General features: G+C 29.6%; 1 protein-coding gene across 1 annotated transcript in view; it reads right to left on the bottom strand.

Moving 5' to 3' along the window:
• Positions 1–6,122: 6,122 nt before the first annotated feature.
• The window catches only part of LOC142321460 (deoxynucleoside kinase-like), a 36,939-nt gene continuing 23,662 nt past the window's right edge, over positions 6,123–19,399 (bottom strand). The window contains exons 4-5 of the mRNA XM_075359559.1: positions 15,694–15,848; positions 6,123–10,441 (exon numbers count right to left, since the gene is read on the bottom strand). Coding sequence (XP_075215674.1) covers positions 10,244–10,441; positions 15,694–15,848 — 353 coding nt within the window. The 3' untranslated portion in view covers positions 6,123–10,243. The remainder of the gene's footprint in view (positions 10,442–15,693; positions 15,849–19,399) is intronic.

Raw genomic sequence — 19,399 nt, 5'->3', positions numbered from 1 at the left:
CATAATACGAAGAAAAAACATTAAGTGGTAAAATAAAAAAGTAAAAGGTAATTATTTCAAGTATTGTTTAGTGAAATAATTTTATTAGCATCTTGATACAATTATTATAGAACGTACGTCATTAAACTAAAAAGTATTATTGCATAAGGCAGAAAAGCAAAAAGAAAATAATCAATGAACATATTTAATAGTTAATACATCTATATAACTATATGGAAAAATAAATGACTCTTTTGAATAGAATGAATTTTTCTAAAATCGTTTTTAAATTAGAATTTTTATATTTCATTTTTATCATCATAAAGTGATAAAAGTTCTCTATTTCTTAATGAATACGTTTATCATTTTTTTCTAGGATTTGAAAATTAACTTACGTTTCACAAAATCAGATCGCGTAGCGAGTAGTTATTCTTCACTACTAACGTTCCTGGGCGCTGGTGATTATTTTTAGAGGTTATGTAGAGTACCTTGTGTTGTGAGTACAGTCGAGCTCTAATTCCAGGGCCCATTTGTTATGAACTTAGTGTCATGTATTTGAAAGTTAGAAATAGTATACTTCAGATCCTTACAATAATAAAAAAAAGTTGAATATTGTTTCATTCTTGACTGTCCAATGTCAGAAAAAATAAATAAAAACTGCTCATGTTGTAGGATTTAAGCTGTATACCATATAAACGGCGCGGCGGCGGTTGCCAGTGAAAAAGTTTGATAACCATTTTGGAGGAAAAATTTCCCAGTGAAACCTACATACAGAGCTTAGTTGTTGGGTTTTATTACACTTAAACTAAAACGTTGCATCCGAATAAATTTATTAGTCGCCATTCTCTTGTAATCAATAGGTTCACAGTAATAATTCAAAATTCGTACTTCATGTAAAAATTAATTGAATTGTATATCCATTTACTTACAATTAATACTTCTTAAAATAAAGTTGGAATGTTTATTTGGAAATATTTACAATCATTAAATTTTAAACCATTCCAGTTTTATTTCTAATTTGTAGGTTAGACAAACAGCATGTCTAATGAATTTATCTTACTATAAGGGCATTTCGTTATTAGTTTTTTGTAAGCTGCAATTTATTATAATGGCTTGATTTTATTTTTATAATGCTGGACAGATACTAGCCTTGATAGCAATTGAAAATGTTAAGGCATCTATTTACATATATACAGTAGACTTATCTTGTTTCTGTACAAGGAATATTTGATATTAATAGCAAAGAAATAATGGTATTTTTAAAATTGAAGTTTATGTTCATTGGTCTTATTATTTCTTATAGTGACAAATAGAAAATAAGTTCACGTGCTACATGTAGCATTTGTACAGTAGTTATTGGTGATTTTGATAGGTCATATGTGACAGGTCATTTGAACAAAAATAAAATTTCAGTGAAAAATGCAGGTCTATAATTCCTCTTACAAAATTTAAAAGAATTAACACATAATTTGTTAATAGCAGAATACATCTGTGGAAGGGAAAGGTATAAAGAAAAATAAGACATTGGAATGTAGTAAGTAGTATTGAATATTTAGGATCAATAAGTTTGCACATAATAGAATAGGTTAAACTAGACAAGTTTTATGAAACTTTTTTTTTTTGTTAAATATTCAATCATATGTTAATAATAGGCAAATGTTTCAATTTCTTGAAATAAGGGTCTGAAGAACAGTGTTCAATAAACAAATATATTACATCCTCATTGCGGTGGTAATACTTGTGTAAAAACAGATTAAAAAACAACTTTTAGCAAATATATCAAAATATACCAATTAGCTAGCAAATTATAAAGTTTTGGTACTCATACAGTTTGTTCCACCCCAAACAAAACTTTAATTATGACAATGCAAAAAATGCTTAATGTGCATTAAATTGAAACAGAAAGACCTGATTAACTAAATTTTATTTGAAAAATACATCAAACAAAATTTAATTGAAAGGATATTCCTAAAAAAACTTGTTACCAAAAATATAAAAAAGCATTGTCAGGATACATTTTACACTACATATATTCGCTAAAATATGGCTGCAAAAGTTCTCTGTGGGTACCAAAACATTGCTTAGGCTTTTCTTTTGCCATTATTATTTGATGTGATTGGTACATGCACCAATTTGAGGGTCAACAACGTTTTTAGAACGATTGACTGTAAAATGGGTGTATCCAAGATTACTGTAACCCTAAGTTTTTTATTTAACCTCTGGTTCCACCATTGGGTGTTGCTTGAGAGGATGAGATTAATGATTTGTAGTGTGTGTGTGTGTGTGTGTGAAAGTGCCATACTCAACCGGGATTTGAACTGGGACCTCCAGATGAAAGGCTGAGATGCTACCACTTAAGCCATGGAGTCCGGCTAACCTGAAGATTACTGTAAGCTAATCTAACCTAATGATAAAAAACCATTGGCGTGGAACAAATTGCATAAGTGCCAAAATTTTTTCCTAGCTAACGTTTACTGAAAATGTAGCCTTTATTGCTTAGTAAATCCATTTCATCCCACATATATATATCTGCCCTGACAAAGGTCCATAATTAATTTCTGTCTCTATTCTCTTCTATATCTAACTAATTGAGTGCCTGGTAGTTCCCACCTCTTTAAATTTTTAATCACCTGTAAATTTGTATTTGTTGAATAGCATAAGGTAACAAAATCCCTTTACTATGTAAATGAATAATATATTCAATCCACGTTTTGTATGTTGTTTTTGTCAAATTCTGTAGCAAAAAATAAATAAAGAAAACATTGGTAATAAATGGTGAAACGGTTGTTTTACGTGTAATGTTGCATGTTGTCAGTATTAATGTATCGTGTTTTTATGAGGCAACTTGCAACCTTAATTTATTGTCTTGCAGCAGTACATGTTTCTTGTCTCAGTGGGTGAATTCACATACAGTTCAGTTATATACATAAAGGGATTTCCTAACCTTTTTAAAACAGACAGTTGGTAATAGAGCTGAATATTGCACTGAATAAGGAGCCTTGAGAAAAAAGTCAATTTATTAAACTGCAATGTATCTAAATCTAAATATATAACTTTTATTTTCCCTTTGCACTCTCTATTACTGTTTTAATCTACCCTTCCTCTCTCATGATATATTTTGTCAATTTGGTTTTTAAATCTGATTCACTGTCCTGATTACTCATTTTTTATGTTGTCTGTCCATTTATAATTTTTCCTGAACTTCTATCTGCTTATTTAAAATATTTTCAACCTTTCTTTATTCCTTTTACTGACAAATATCCATATTTTAAATTTGTTCAGATGTACTCGATAAAAATTATTTATTTAAATAAATTCTTTAACAATTTCCATAGTTAAATAATGCAGACAATTTTTTAATTCTATTAAAACAATACTTAATTTTTTCAGTTGTTTGAAATGTGTAATGTATTTTTATATACTCTTATAAAAGAAAATTGTAAATTTGTCACTCTCATTGTCAAGGATTCTATTACTTATTACTACAGTTTTACTGCTAAAATTTTGTAATTTCTTGATATGAAATACAGAAATAAATTCAACATATAAAAAGAAAATTAACTAAATGTTATGATTATATTTTTCAGTGAAGTATCACACACAACCCATCTTACCAGCCAACAGTTGAAATTTTTCATCTTACCATTCTGAAACAAACCAAAATTGGGGTTAGGCAGTACTTCTACATCAAACTACAGTACATCCTTTATTTTCACAGTTACTCATGATTCTGGTATAGTTCGGTTAATCTTTCATTATTCCAATCTGTACATTAGGTTGTGTTTAATGTCATTTTAAATTTCATATACTCTTCAAATGTGTTGACTTTGTGGCACGTACAGTTTTAACTCAACACAGTGAACAAAATTAAATTTTACAAAATTTTTAACAATAACAAATATGAGGAGTGACCATAATTAAAGGAAAAAATAATTAGAAAAATTATTTATTCAATAATAATGAAATTAACGGTAGTTTCAATATAATCCCAGGCTTCATTTACGCACTTGTACAATCTTTCTGTGAACTTTCTTATTCCAGTAGTAAAAGGAAAGTTCTTCCCCTTTTTTTGACAGTAAAAAAGTGAACTGCTGAATTTATACAAGGTTGCACATCCATTCAACATAATTGTTTAGCATGCTCAAAAACCTCTTCACAACATATTAAATGATTACAGATTACTGGTATTGCAAAGATGATGATAGACCATGTCTTCTACACTTTACACAATGTTTTGGGTATAAAAATGCTGAGTTTCTGCAACATTCTATAACAGTAGATGAAACAGCAGCCTAATCAGTAGGTGGGAGCAGGTGAAAGTGCACAAAAAAAAGGCAAAAACGGTTCCATCTACAGGAAGAGTCATGCCAGTGGTTTTTAGGATGGTGTTCATTACTACCTGGCAAAAGATAGTACCACCATTGAGGAGGAACCACCGCTTCACTATTGAAGGCTAAATGACAAATCTGGCCAAAAAGAAAGAACTCTTTCACCATGAAAATGCGCCTGCACACATATTCCAAGTTGTTGCTGCAAATCTCCATGACCTATACTTCAAAGTACTTTTAAATGCACCATAGTCTCCCAGTGAATACTTCCTCTTCCCAAATTTGAAAAATGGCTTGTTGGATGAAAATTCACTTCAAGTCAAAACTAAGGCAGCCAATTGTTTTGCAGAGTTGGACAAGTCTCAATATACTGAGAGTATTAAAAATGTGGAGAATCATTGGTATAATATACAATGTATATAGCAAGCCACTACATTGAAAAGAAAAATTTCCAGATAAAAAATTTTCCAAATGACCTTCATATTTCCACCTGAATGGCATAGACCAATTTTTTTTTGAAATCATATATACTGCACACATTAAAGATTTTAAGGTATCTTACATCCCCTAAACACAGTTTAACAAAGTTGCATTTATTAAAAAAATCCAAGTAAAAACATTGTATGTTACTACCCCACAGAAACAGTACACATTAATCTGTAGCTTTATACAGTCTATCATACTCTATCTTTTAGTTGTGTTTTTTCAGCCTGATTTTTCATCAAAGCAGCACTGATGAGATAAAAAAAATAATAAAAATTTCATTTTTAATTTTTTTTAAGCCTAATGAAAAATCAAGCTGATAAGTAATGATTATGTAATCATTACTTATCTAAAAGTAATGATTTTCATAACAGGAGTGATTAGGTGTGCTACCAGCAAACCGAAACTGCCTCCCAGCATTTCCCTATAAATAAAAAAACCAAATAAGAAAACTAGATTATGCAAAATATTTTTAAAAAATACAAAATTTAAAAAAATTAAGTTCATATTAATATATAAGGTAATAAGTTCCATGATATCCACTAAAACATATCCATTTACATATTTTTTAAACACATTCAATGAGAATACTCAAAATCTAGTTTCATCAAATTAGTAAACTCATAATGTAGACAATTTCAAATTAATTTGTCAGAAGGTTTTCAAATATCTGGTAATAAATTAAAAGTAACAATAAAATATAGTAAAGCCCATTTTTTAAAATCTAAGTGCCAGCTGGGTTAAATGAAATTAATCTTGTAACTCTTTCAGTGAACAAAAAAACTCCTTATAAAGTAAAGAAAACCCTTTTAATATTTAGTTATAAGTATGATCTATATTGTTTAATAAGAATGATAGTAAAATTTCATATTATTGAAGCACGATTGTTCCCGAGTGATGATTTGAAAAAGTTACTTCAGCGGTGTGTAGTACCAGTATACTACATTGTTTTGTTTTAAACAATGTATTAAAATATCAATTTGGTCAGTATTTAAAAAATTTTATAAGAAAGACAGAAAAATTCAATTTTTTATTATTCTTAAAATAATTTATATTTAAGTAGTAAGTGATTTAACCCCACCAAGATTTTTAATTTTTTTAAAGAAAATTACACAAAATCTATCAAAATCTTTACTGTTGAGGTAAAAAAAATCATTGAAATTTTCTTTAACAAATGACAGAATTTTCTTACCTACTTTACTGTCAAAAACAATGTAGAATAATTTATCTATAAGATTAGTTCTTACAGCAAATTTAAAAGTGAGCAGGTCATTTTAATTTCCTTCACTAATTCTCCCTTAAAAACTATTTAGTTAGTAAAAAAAAATAATATATATTTTATAAAAATATAAATTTAGTTAAAATAAAAATGTAAAGAGAAAATCCAATTTTATCAAAAATTGTTTAATTATAATAAAAAAAAAAAAACATTTATTACAATACAATTATAAGCATATATTGTAATACATATACCAAATAGTAACTTTATGATGAACTCTATTCTCTAAGAGCTCATATATAAATTAAATACTACATAATATATATTTTTATAAACAAAACTACTCAAGTATATCTCCATGTTCCAGTTTTACCTTCTCGTATCTTAATACTTTTGCAATTTTTTGCAAAATTATTAAAAATGTATTAAAAAAAGTTCAAGTTGATATCCCGAAGAGAATGGAAGATACTAAAGCCATAAACTGATCAAACTGAGAAGAAATAAAACTACTCTAGTACGGTGCATGATGTGAATGCTGCACATGCTAACATTAAAAATGTCTTAATTATTCTCTCCAGCTTGAAAGTAAAGAAACAGAGAAGATTCCACAAATCACAAAATTACAATTAAGTTTTTAAAATATTCTCTCATTATATTTTTAATATTTTAGTAAAAAATGCCTCTGAAACAATCTAAGAATGATTATGTGAAATTTTGAATACCATTTTAAAAACAAATATAATTTTTTACAAAGAATAAATTACATTAGATAGTATTTTAAATATATTACAAATACGAAAAAGTAGATATATTTTCATTCAAAACAGAAAACTAACTAAAAAGTAACTACAATGATTTACAATTAAAATAATGTGCATCTTAATTTTTAGTGGCATCATCAATCAATAACAGAGCAATTTTTCTTTAAATTTCAAAAGTAAAAGAAAGCTAACACAATATACAATAATACAGTGAAATAAGTTGATAAGCATTTCCAATAGTAAATAAAATTCAAGAACAAAATCCAGCTGAATGTTTACCTAATTTCTTTAACAGGGAATACTCACTTTCGTATCATGAAGTATGTAGAAAGAATACAATATGCTTTATTAACAAAAGTTGTTGGGTAAAGTTAACAAAAAACACAGCTCGTATTTGCCAAAAGAAATTGGACTTTAATTGAGAAAGAAAACAACTGAACTTATGTTAAATCATAACCTTAAAAACTAAAAAGAAATTATGAAAATAACATAATTTAATGATACATGAGAATATCAACTGAAATCAGCGTCTGAACAATGATAGTTAAATGAAAAAATACATGAATATGCGCTTCTAAATACAGATTTTGACAATATACATTTTTGACAAAGCCTGAAAGAGAACATGAAACACCTTAATTTTAATTATAACTTTAGAAAAATATAACATCAATAAACATAGTATGTCTGAAAAACTATTGCATTGCTGACAAATGCTGTAATATTGAAAAATTAGGAATGAACAAATGTCATTAACTTAGAAAAATAAATTACAGTAAATCTTAATTGGCACTGGCCTTTCCTGATTTATGAACCACAAACTTAACATTAAATAATATAAAAATGTAATTCTAGTTTAACGTAGAAAAAGGACACAATAATATTATAGTACAAAAGAGTTAATTACAATATAATCACACTGAAATTAATTGAGCACATGAAATAGATTGCAGCTGAACAATGACAACCTTATGTAAGTAACCTGTCGTGACTGTACTTAAGTGAAATTGAAACTTGAAAGGCATAGGTATGATGAACTGAATGTTCCACAAATTTGAATGATAACATAATGGTTTAACGTAATAAGTAATGAAAAACTGAACTTGCCTGTAGCACACAAATATTAGTAAAAGACGAACTCATGAATGAAGGTAAAACAAATACATACAGTAAATTACTGGGCGTAGTCCGCCGTGGTGTATTAGGAATACAGTGGTGAGAATGTGACTTCGAGGTTGAGCAAGACTGGGCGTCTGAAATGTGTAGCAACGAATTTGAAGAAATTCTGCTTCGCTGAAATTGTAATAAGAAGCTGGAGAAAATTTCGCCGTCGACAGAATTGACAGCTTGTAGTAATTGAAGCACTTTCCACAGAAAAGTAATGTAGAATGAAGAATAACTTAACGAAGAAACGAGTAGAATTAGAAAATATTTTAACAGAGAAAGACCGCAACGTTTATAAGTGCGAAGACGACAAAAGTATTAACATTAAGCGAAAGAAAGAAAACATCGAAGCCTGGCCCTCCAAGAGGACCAGGATCCGCAGAACGTGAAAGTCCGAACTAGAATGAATAAAAGCTGGCGAGGTGAGAAGTAGGGGAAGCGAACAAAGCAATGGACAGAAGAGTGTGTGTGTGTGTGTTGACAACAAGAGTAGTGTCTTAGTGTTAGTATGAGAACGATTAGAGAAACGGTGTGGAATTCGGGAACGAAGACATAACAAAAAATAATTTAAGCGAGCAGTCCACTAAAGAATTACGTAAGACTGATAAAAATAATTTCTGAATACGCAAGTTGAAGAAATGATATCAGGGCAGACAAAGAGAAATAGACTTCTAGGAACTATGACAATATTGAAATTGGTTGAGAATAAAAAAAACTAAGCCTAATATATACATTAAAGACTAAACAGCAATGAAATAATGCGTGATATAAATAAGCTAACACCAATACGATGATGCAATAGTCAGACAAGCTGGAGCCTGAGAGAAATTGATATCGAAAATAGATCCAAATAACCTATTTAAAAAACACACGTAGATAAGCCTTACAAAAAAGCAAAATAAATTACCAACCAGTAAACTACAAGACTCGACCATAACCTTGAATTCATTGGAATAAAACGACTTTACGCCAATGGCATAAACAAAAGTGATGAAGCTTTTGAACATTTTATGATAGTATTTACAATTCATAAAACTCAAATTGTTTTATAAAGAAATATTTATAAGGCTTACATCATTAAAAACTACGATTGAATGATTAATGAAACATTAAAAATCCACAGTTCCTCAAAAGTTTATATTTAATAATGGTATATATTCTCTCAACAGCAACTAGTTAAAACACAGTTACACAAATTCCTTTAACCACCACTATGAACCGACTGCAGTATCTTACTTTACAATACCTTTTACCTTTTAATTATAGAAATTCACTAATTTTGATTAGGCCTGGTACAAATAATTTCATTAATAGAAAATAGTGAGTTTGAATATGATCTTTTGATTGCCCTTTAACCAATACAAAATGGTTAAATGTTATAAAGCAACTGAACTTCATCAATAAAAGAACTTAGAAGAAAGTTCACTACTAATAACTGACAAGTGAGTTTCACACATGTAAATATAAGTTTTTCCCAAGCTCTTTATAACTGCATTTTTTTGTAAAATTATTAAAATATATATTTTTATATTTGCTGTTGAATTTTTATAAAAATTTAATACTTGCACATTAAATGCAGTTACTTTACAACTACATACCCTGGAATTTTATTATTTTGGTGAAAAATAACTTATTTTTTTAAACTAATATATATTTTTAAATAATTTTCACACATGAAGAATAAAATTAAGGAATATTAAACAAAAATTGATGATTAAAAACTAAGAAAATAACCACTATAAAAAAGTACACAAAATTATAAACCATGCAAAAATTTGGGTATTAAATTTTTCAAAAATATTAACTAACTAACTAATAAATGCATAAAATAAAGCATCAAAACTGTATTTAGTTTGAAGCTGATTAAAGTTTACCAAGAAATAAAACTTGTAACCATAAATACAATAAGCATTCTAGACACAAACTTCAATTGCATTACTTTCTTTAAAGTTTTACAAGCTAATAACCCTTTAATAAAAAAGGAAAATTGGATCCAATTTTTAATTAAAAATTTTTCCTCTATACATTACACAATAACAGCTTCTTTTCATATATTTGAATTGAAAAAACAAGCAATGTAGAAAAAATCTGCCTTACTTAATACCATCATTTATTACTCTAGATAATGTAAAATAGTCCACATTTATAACACATAACTTAATACCTAGAAATTAATCTATATAACAATAATGTTACTTTCAATTTAAATGCCTCTACTGCTTGTTATTTACTATATCTTTAAAAAAAAAACATAACCATACGTAACAAACAGCAAACATAGAATTATTTTTTCTTTATTTTTTTATTAGTTAAAGACCTGTACTGTTAATTAAATTAGGCTGAGATGGATCACCAAACAGTAAATGTTTTATCTTACTGGGGCTGGAACTACTTGAAGCACTGACATTTTTTTGCTTAATACTAATCTTCTCTACTATTTCAGCCTCATGATGTTGAAACTCTTCAATGATTTCAGGAATTGTTCTATTTGCATCCAACACAATTACCTGTAATTAAAGGAACAAAATATAAAACTATAGAACTGATAAAAAGAAAAATGAAGTACAAAATCAAATATCTAACTATATAAGTTGAATAAGAATATGGATGTATCAATAAGAACAGACACTTAACTGCTTATTTATTCTTGAATAAGATAACACCATTTTATTTAATAACTACAGCCTAACTCCCAACTACAGCCACATAAGAGAGAAGAAAAGCTTTATACTGCATATCTGAGAGGTATTTCGAGGCAGAAAGAAATAAGGTTCTACACAGTTAAAAAAAATCTGCATTAGGGTGGGATTTTAATTGTTGTTTGCAATCTTGGATCAGCCATAATATTGAATCACACTTAATTTTTTAAACAGGAAGGTGAAACATATGACACATGATTTCAATTAAAAATTTTACAAGAAAAACGATAATGAAATCAGTTTTTGTTAACACCTTCATTATTGAGTTACAAGCTTTCATATTTGCAATGACAGAAAAATTGCATTAACAATAAAACGAGGTAAAACGTACTGCATAAACAATTTTATTGCATTCTACATTCATAATGCATACAATAACAAACTTTAAACAGTGCTATAATATTGATAATAATAAACAATAACTAATAATTAACAACACAACAATAAATTAAAAACAGCTATATCAACTGATATTATTTATTTAAATATTACAATATTTTAAAATGTTTCTGATCATAAATTACTAATGGAATAAATTTTGAAAGCATACCATTCTACAATAAACGTTCAAAATGCTTCCCCTCTACAGCTTGACAGTGTGCTAACCTTAAATAATATCTGTTTATAACTTCTTGTATCATGTCTGGTGGTACACAAGTAGAATTGTAGAATGATATGCTTTCAAAATTTATTTCATTAGTAATTCACAATTGAAAACATTTATTTAAAATAAATATTGTAATATCTTAAAGCAAATAATATCAGTTGATATGGGCGGTTAATTTGTTAATTATTAGTTATTGTTTATTACTATCAATGTTATAACATTGTTTAAAGTTTTATTGTGTGCATTACAAATGTAAAATGCAATAAAATTGTTCATGCAGCGTGTTTTACCTCATTTTATTGTTAAATGATATTTGTCATTGCAACTTTGAATGCTTATAACTCTATAATGAAGGCATTAACAAACTAACCAGTTTCACCATTGCTTTTCTTGTAACATTCTTGTCATATGTCCACCTTCCTATCTAGAAAAATTAAGTTTGATTCAATATGCTGGATCCAAGGTGCAGATAAAAATTAAAAACCCACCATAATGCAGTTATTTTAAACTATGTAGAACCCCATTTTCTGCCTCTGAATACCTCTCAGTTATGCAGTATAACACCGTTCCCATACTTAAATATCACCTGGTAGGGTGCTATATCATACCGTAAACATATTAATTTAAAAAGACCCAAATCGTGCTTTCATTTTTTTTTTTTTTCTTTTAGATTAAACTAGTTCAAACTAATCTAATCATACATTCCAGAATATAGAAACAACACTGTAGAACAATTTCAGCCTCGGTGTAATACCTTGTTTATGTAAATTGTATACATTAAGTAATTGCCAGATACACAAATATTTGTGTATCCGGCACAAATATTTGATTTATATTAAATATAAATTTACACTTTTAATTTACATTAACTTAATCATTACAATATTTTACATTTTTTGGTTACATGTATATTTAATTATATTTTAAACATTCTGTCCAGTAGCACAGATATAGTCATTAGTAATGTGTTTTATGTTACATTAACAATATTTAACATCAGCTGGTTCATGACAATAAGAACATGACAGTAGTTGTTTACTTAGGTAGAGTATAAAGAAAATAAATGAATCTTAACAACACTGTCATATTCAATGCAAACATATGAAAGAGAAAGATATACCAGAATAATGACGTTACTTATCTATATGTGCTGTAATCTACAATGCTCTCATAGTAATATTATAGCAAAACCAACATCATGGGCAAGGGCACAGGGAAGTATACCACAAGACATTTTTATTAGCTTTTTAACAAAAGTTAAAAATGCAACATGTTGAATGGAAATTACTGTCACTTGAAAGTCACAGTTTCATCATAATTAAAGATATGTATTGATGGGGTCTGGTAAGTGTGCCTCAGCACCGGATGATGTGAGAAACAAAACAATGTGGTTGTCATGCCAGTAGCTACTGCTTATCTTGTTGTCATAGTAGGGCTTGCTAGTATTACTTTAGTTGAAAAATACGGCTTTAATTATTTGTGTAATGTAGTAAGAGCAATAGTTCATAAAGTGATTTCTTGATGTTTTCCTTTCTGATAACAAAACTGCTTTTATTTCTTTGTTATAAATTACTAATGCTACTACTGTTTTTAATTTCTTGCTTTTTCATTCGTATCAGTGAATTAATTGTAAAATAAAAAATGTGTTATTTGTACTGTAGATTGTCAAATATGGCTTAAACAGGGGAAAAAAGTGTAAAACAAACTAACTCACAGTGAAAGACGGGAATTAATTAGACACGTTATTGAAAAGTGTGACTTTGAAGCAAAATCAAATGCTTATGATTATCCTGTGTCACACGCGACTAAACACACTACCTATTATAGTGGAAAATAAGAGAGGCTTATTGTGAAAATTTGTCAGGATGGGGAGAAGAGGAAAGGCTACAAGAAAATCGGGGGACTTTGCAACAAAAATTATCTACGCCAAGGAAAAGTGTAAAGTAAAAATTGGGGATAAATATGTAGTTAGGATTGATGATTTCTATAAAAACATTCTATTATGAATAATCCAAGAATTTTATATTGATAAACAAATTGTTCTGACTATTCCAAAGTTATTGCTGATAGTGAAACAAAGAATACACTTCCCTTCGGAGTGAAAATCGCTGTTGACTGATATAAGGAATAGGATTTAAAAGGAGAAAATGCCAGAGTAAAAGAAAGATATTAGAGGAAAAGCCAAATAATGTTTTTTTTGTGTTACACATATTTGGTGAATACAAAAGCCTTGAGAAAAACCAGGAAAAAGATATTTACTTGGACAAGATGTGGACTGATAGCAAATTTAACTTTTCAAAGATGTTGACAGTCTGATGACTATGTTTTTGGAGTTGCAGACATCTAGAATGTGGCTGATCATTTAATAATATTAAATGCAGGAAGTGAGGAAGGATTTCCTCACTTGCTGCTGGCACCAAATTTGTATTTAATTCTAGAACTAGTGGAGATTATCATGGGCAAATGAATTATAACTTAGAGAGAAATGGTTGAGGGAAAAATTATTACTAAATATTTCTGAACAATCTATCATTATAATGGATCATGAATCACTGTGTCATGACAGAAAAAGTACCCATAAAAAACTAGAAATAGTAAACTGGTTGCTGGGAAAAGGAGTAAAGAGTGATATGAAAGGAACAGGTCATTCAATTACTACAGTTGCACAAACCAAAGGAAAACTTTTATAAAATCATGCATATCCGTTTGGTTTGGGTTATGAAGTTGTAAGACTATCTCCACATTTATGTGAACTTAATCCAACTGCACTGTTTGAGTTAAAGTAAGATGCTTTAAAAGAAAATAATTGTGGTGACATAAATCTCAATAATTTAAAGAAATTAACTGACATGGGCATCAAAACAATAATTTTGTGCAACTGAAAAAGTTACTGTTCAAAAGTAACAAAACTGGTGGAGGGACAGAATTGTTTAGTTGATGTCATTGATTAGTTTATTATAAACACTGGCGATGCAGATGATTCTTCAATAGACAGACAGTGGTGAAGAACTGGCCACAGAATTTTTCTAAGAGCAAGTATAAAAATTATTTATGTACTGTACTAGTAAAAAATTTATTCCCTTTTTAGTAAATGTAAAGTAGGCTAATTTAAATTTAAAACATAATCTTTAATTGTTCAAAAAATAATAGAGAAAACTTATTGTTGTTACGTTCAGTAAGCAGTTCAATAAAATATAAATAATAAATTTTGTTAGAAGAGATTTTTAAGTTACCCCCCTCTCACACTCTTCTCACACATAACACATTCCTTAGAGGCACACTTAATAATTCCAATAAAGTATAGTACAACTGATTTAGTATCTAAATTACCTCAAGGTAAGTGTGTTCACACATTAAATTGGATATCCCAAGTTTGATTCCTGGCTGATCAGACAAATGTTAGATTATCATTCAGTGTATGTAAAGGTTAGAATTTTATTGCTGTAATCAATTTGTACAGTTATCATGTGGGAAGTTAATTTGATATTGCACTTATTTCATCTTTGAAATGCATTTATTGTATATTTCTACAATCTACTGTTTACCAACTGTGCATAATGCTAAAGATATAGCTACTATTATAGGTAGAACTGTGTGAAATATATTCACCTGTCTTTCATTATAGTAAATTGAGTTTTTTCACTATTATAAAAAAAAAAACTAAGAATAATCAAAACTGAAATACACAAATACAGACCTTACATTTCCTTATGGCATAACCAATCACATACATAATATAAATGCATGTATACACTTTTCTTTACAGAGTATATAATCTCAACGATTCCTGGTTAAGTTATTCAAGATAAAATCTAGTCCAAGTTAAGAAATATTTGTGCTTTTCATTATTTAAACAGTGAAATGGTACAAACTACAAGGTTCTATAAAAGTCAAGTTCACCTTTGGTTGTAATAATGCTATGGAAAATAAAAAAATGTAGATTAAGTAAGGATAAAAAAAAACAATAGTAATAATTCCATTGAACACCAGTTTAAATCAAAAGATTATCTATGATATTTGATAGATGCTAACGTTTTCTAATAAAGAAAAACAGAATTTCTTCATGTTACATCTTTTCTTTTGAAAAGAGAAATTTTTTCTTTTATGGGAGAGGAAAATGTAAGGATAAGTAATATATCAGAAAATTCAAAACTGATAAATTCATTTAGCTGTTTAATTTCATAGTGAAAAGAATATCACAAAATTAAAATCATTATTTTATGTAATACCATAAGGCAATCATTTCAAGATTATTAAAAAATGGTATTTTTTTCTAATACAGTGCAACTAGAGGTGAAAATAGCCCAGTAATTCAATTATCAGTTGAAATGATCTGACAATGAATAGTTCAAAAGACAAACTAAAAGCATGATGTTTTATATCACTGGGATGTGCGGCACATATTTTTTTATAAAAGCAAATATTACAGAAGTTATACAATATTAATACTCACAGGAATTTGAGTGCTGAATACTTTATTTTCAACCAACCAGTCTTCATGAAGCTGATTTAACTTTACCAAGTAATCCAAAGTTAAAGCAGACTCTTCTTTGCGACCCCTGTCTAGAATACGCTGATAAGCCACCTCAGGATCAGTGCGCAAATAAACTGAATCATAGATTTAAACAATCATTATTTTTTTCCCTACCTTAGTTAAGATCAACAGCAGTTATAATTCAATAAATAATAATATGTCATGAAATAATAATATGTACAAATGATACGGCTTTTTATTAATATCCACTTGTAGTAAAAAACTTACCCTTTTTTAATTTTAACTGCTTAGTTATTTTTATCCTTTTACATGTTCTAACTAGAAATACACTAGCATTTCATTGGTTATGTCTGCTACCAGTTTTTAAAAAAATTTAATTAAATTTTACTTTTTATCAGAAATACATACGAGGTCTGTTCAGAAAATAACCGAGCATTATTAATTACACACCAACAGAGATTTAGTGATGTTGCAGTTGGCAGCATTAAGTTCTGCCTAACCTCCTCTGTAACCAAATGTTCAAGTGTTAGCAGCAATTTTTGTAATGTGCGATCAATGATGGAACTTTTGTCTCAATGTCATAGCCATAAAACCCCACTTCATATCCCATTTGATCCTTTCCATGAATGTTTCATCATTAGCTTGTTCAAGATTGCCAACAAATGTCCAATTGATCTTCTTTCTGCTGTTCGGTCATCAAACAAGGAACAAACTTTGCTGCAACTTGATATATATAAATGTTTTCAGTCAAAATATCATGGCATGACCCAATCAAAATGCTAACCTTTTCTGTAAGTTCTCTGACAGTCAACTGACAATTTGCACGTATCAGATCATTGATTTTCTGAACATGGGCATCATCAGTTGAAGTCGAAGGCTTTCCTGGTCATGAAAACCACTCGTAACATTGCATATGACTCAAAGTATCATTCTCCACATTTAATATCCTAAACAAAAGTAATTTTTTGTAGGCAAATTATAGGTTTATTGGGCTAACAAATAACAATTTGAATCCTTTAATTTCTTCCCATGGGAACACATGAAGGCATTAGTATAAGCTCAATGATCTGACAATGAAGATGAACTTTTATGTAGAAAGTTTTTGGCCCAAGAATATAGGAAAAGGCAATCATGTTTGTAAATAACCATACTAAAATTTGTATTGACAGTGGAGGTGGGCTTTGTGAATAGCTAATGTAATAGTATAAGTTAAATGGTATATTAAATAAGTTTTGTTATAAAATTATTTTGGGAAGTAAGACTATCTTTTAACTCATTTGTGGTTGAAGATATTCAGAATGCTTATTTCGTTTTCGAGAAAAATTGATTTTATTGACTTATGAAATCAATTTTGTCAAAACCATATCTACAAATTTGGTCTTAAGGATTTATTTGGTTACAGGCAATTTAGCGAAGTAAATGAGTTTTTGAGAAAGTTCTCAGTTCTAAGCCTGAGACAGAACACAAGTATCACCAAATTATTATGATATTTTTCAAGTATGATTCTTTAGATGGAGGTGCTGGGAAGTTTCAGGCACATGCGTTTTAGTTGCTTTGTTTATGACAATAAAGAAACAACTTTTTAGATACTCTGAAAAATGGATAAAACTGAAGTTCAAGCTGTTGTAAAAGTACTTTATTTTAAAAGGAAGGTTAACCCAAGCGGACAAACAAAAAGAGTTAATTTCATTTTAAAGGATTCATCCCCTTTATTTTCAACAATAAAAAAGTGGGCAACTGAATTTAAACATGGTCGTATGTTCTTTCGACCCAAAAACTGCTACAATTGACAAAATCTTCAAAAAAAATCCACAATGCTGTATTAAATGATCAACTGAAGGTGTCCAAGCTAAGTGACGTTGTAAACATCTTGAAAGAATGATTTACACTATGCCTTTTTTTCACACCGTCTTGGATATATAAAAAAGCTTTCTGCTTATGAGTGTCACTGAGTGTCACATTTGTTATTAGTAGACCAAAAAAGCATTTGACATAACACTTTTCAAGGGTGTTTAGACTATACTAAAGCATGATCCCACTGAGTTTCTTTAACATTCCATAACAATAGATGAAACATAAATTTACCATTACATGCCAGAGACTAAATACCATTCCAACCAGTGGTGGGAGCAGATGAGTGCACAAAAAACAATCCCATTAGCAGGAAAAAGTCATGGCTATGGTTTTTAAGATTCTCAAAGTGTGGTGCTCATATACTACCTGAAAAAAGGTAGAACTACCACCAGGAAGTATTATGCTTCACAACTGGACTGATAAAGAGTGCTGGGAATATTAAATGGAAATTTTTTAACATAAGGAAAATGACATGATTGATAGGGATTCAAACCCACGATCTCCAGATGAAAGGCCAAGACACTACCACTCCACAATGGAGATTGACAGATTTATGCCAAACCTGAAAAAAGAGTATGCTCTCAGACTCAATTTTTTTTGCGTTTTACAACAATTTACTTGGAAACTCCGTTCTGGAATCCATTTTTTTGCAATTTTTCATATAAGATAATGCAGTATCCGTAAAGTTTTTCCATGATTACAAAAAAACTATTACAGTTACTGCTGTGTGGTTTGTGACAAAAAAAAATTATAAAGTTTTTTATATTGGTTTGCTGCAGGTAGAGAGTACTGTGATCAATTTTTTATAAAACAATGTCAATCCGGGAGAAAGCGCAAAGTGTGTTGTGGTATCAAGTCGAAATTACTGATTACTGTGCAGCAAAATTTTAGAAGGAAATACAGATGACCAGCACCTGATAGCAAGAGTATCCGTTACCTGGTATGCAAAGTTTAAGAAGAGTGGAAGTGTAATTGAGCTTCCATGAACAAGGTGGCCATCCATTAGTGAAGAAAAGGTTGAGGTTGCGCAGCAAGCATTTCTACAAAAAGTCCTTCCAAATCTACCCATTGTGCGTCTCATGAACCACGGATCTCCAGTCAACAGTGCACAGAATTTTACACAAGAAACTAAAGTTGCACGCATATAAAGTTCAGATATTGCAACATCTACAGCCAGATGACAGCCCTTGTCATGCTGCCTTTGCGACCAAGATTTTACAACAGATTGGTAACAATAATGAGTACCTAAAGCGTGTGGCTTTTTCAGACGAGGCTACTTTCCACATCTCAGTGAAAGTAAACAGGCATAATGTGAGAATATGAAGCTCAGAAAATCCGTACTTTACCAGAGAAAAAATAAGAGATTTTCCTAAAGTGAATGTGTGGTGCAGTTTGATGCACAACAGAATCAGTGGTCCCTTCTATTTCATTGAGCAATCAAAAACAGCTAACATTTACCTGGATATGCTGCAACACTTTGCTATACCTCAACTAAATGACTTGCAACCTAGGGTGGTTTTTCAGCAGGATGGTGCACCACCACATTGGGGATTACTAGTTCCGAGATTTTCTGAATGAATCGTTTCATAGCAGATGGATTGGTCACGACACTCCCACTCCCTGGACAACACGTTCACCAGACATAACTCCCTTAGACTTTTTCCTCTGAGGTTATGTTAAGGACAGAGTCTATGCAACACCCATACTTCATCTGGACACATTGAGACGGAGAACTGAAGCTGTTGCTAGTGTTACCAAAGAAATGTTGACCAACAAATTGTGTGAAATTGATTATCAGTTTGATATACTA

The sequence above is a fragment of the Lycorma delicatula genome, chromosome 3 (assembly GCF_047948215.1).
Source record: "Lycorma delicatula isolate Av1 chromosome 3, ASM4794821v1, whole genome shotgun sequence".
NCBI classification, from domain to species: domain Eukaryota; kingdom Metazoa; phylum Arthropoda; class Insecta; order Hemiptera; family Fulgoridae; genus Lycorma; species Lycorma delicatula.
Note: the sequence above shows the minus strand (reverse complement) of the source record. Positions and strands in the feature narration are given on the sequence as shown.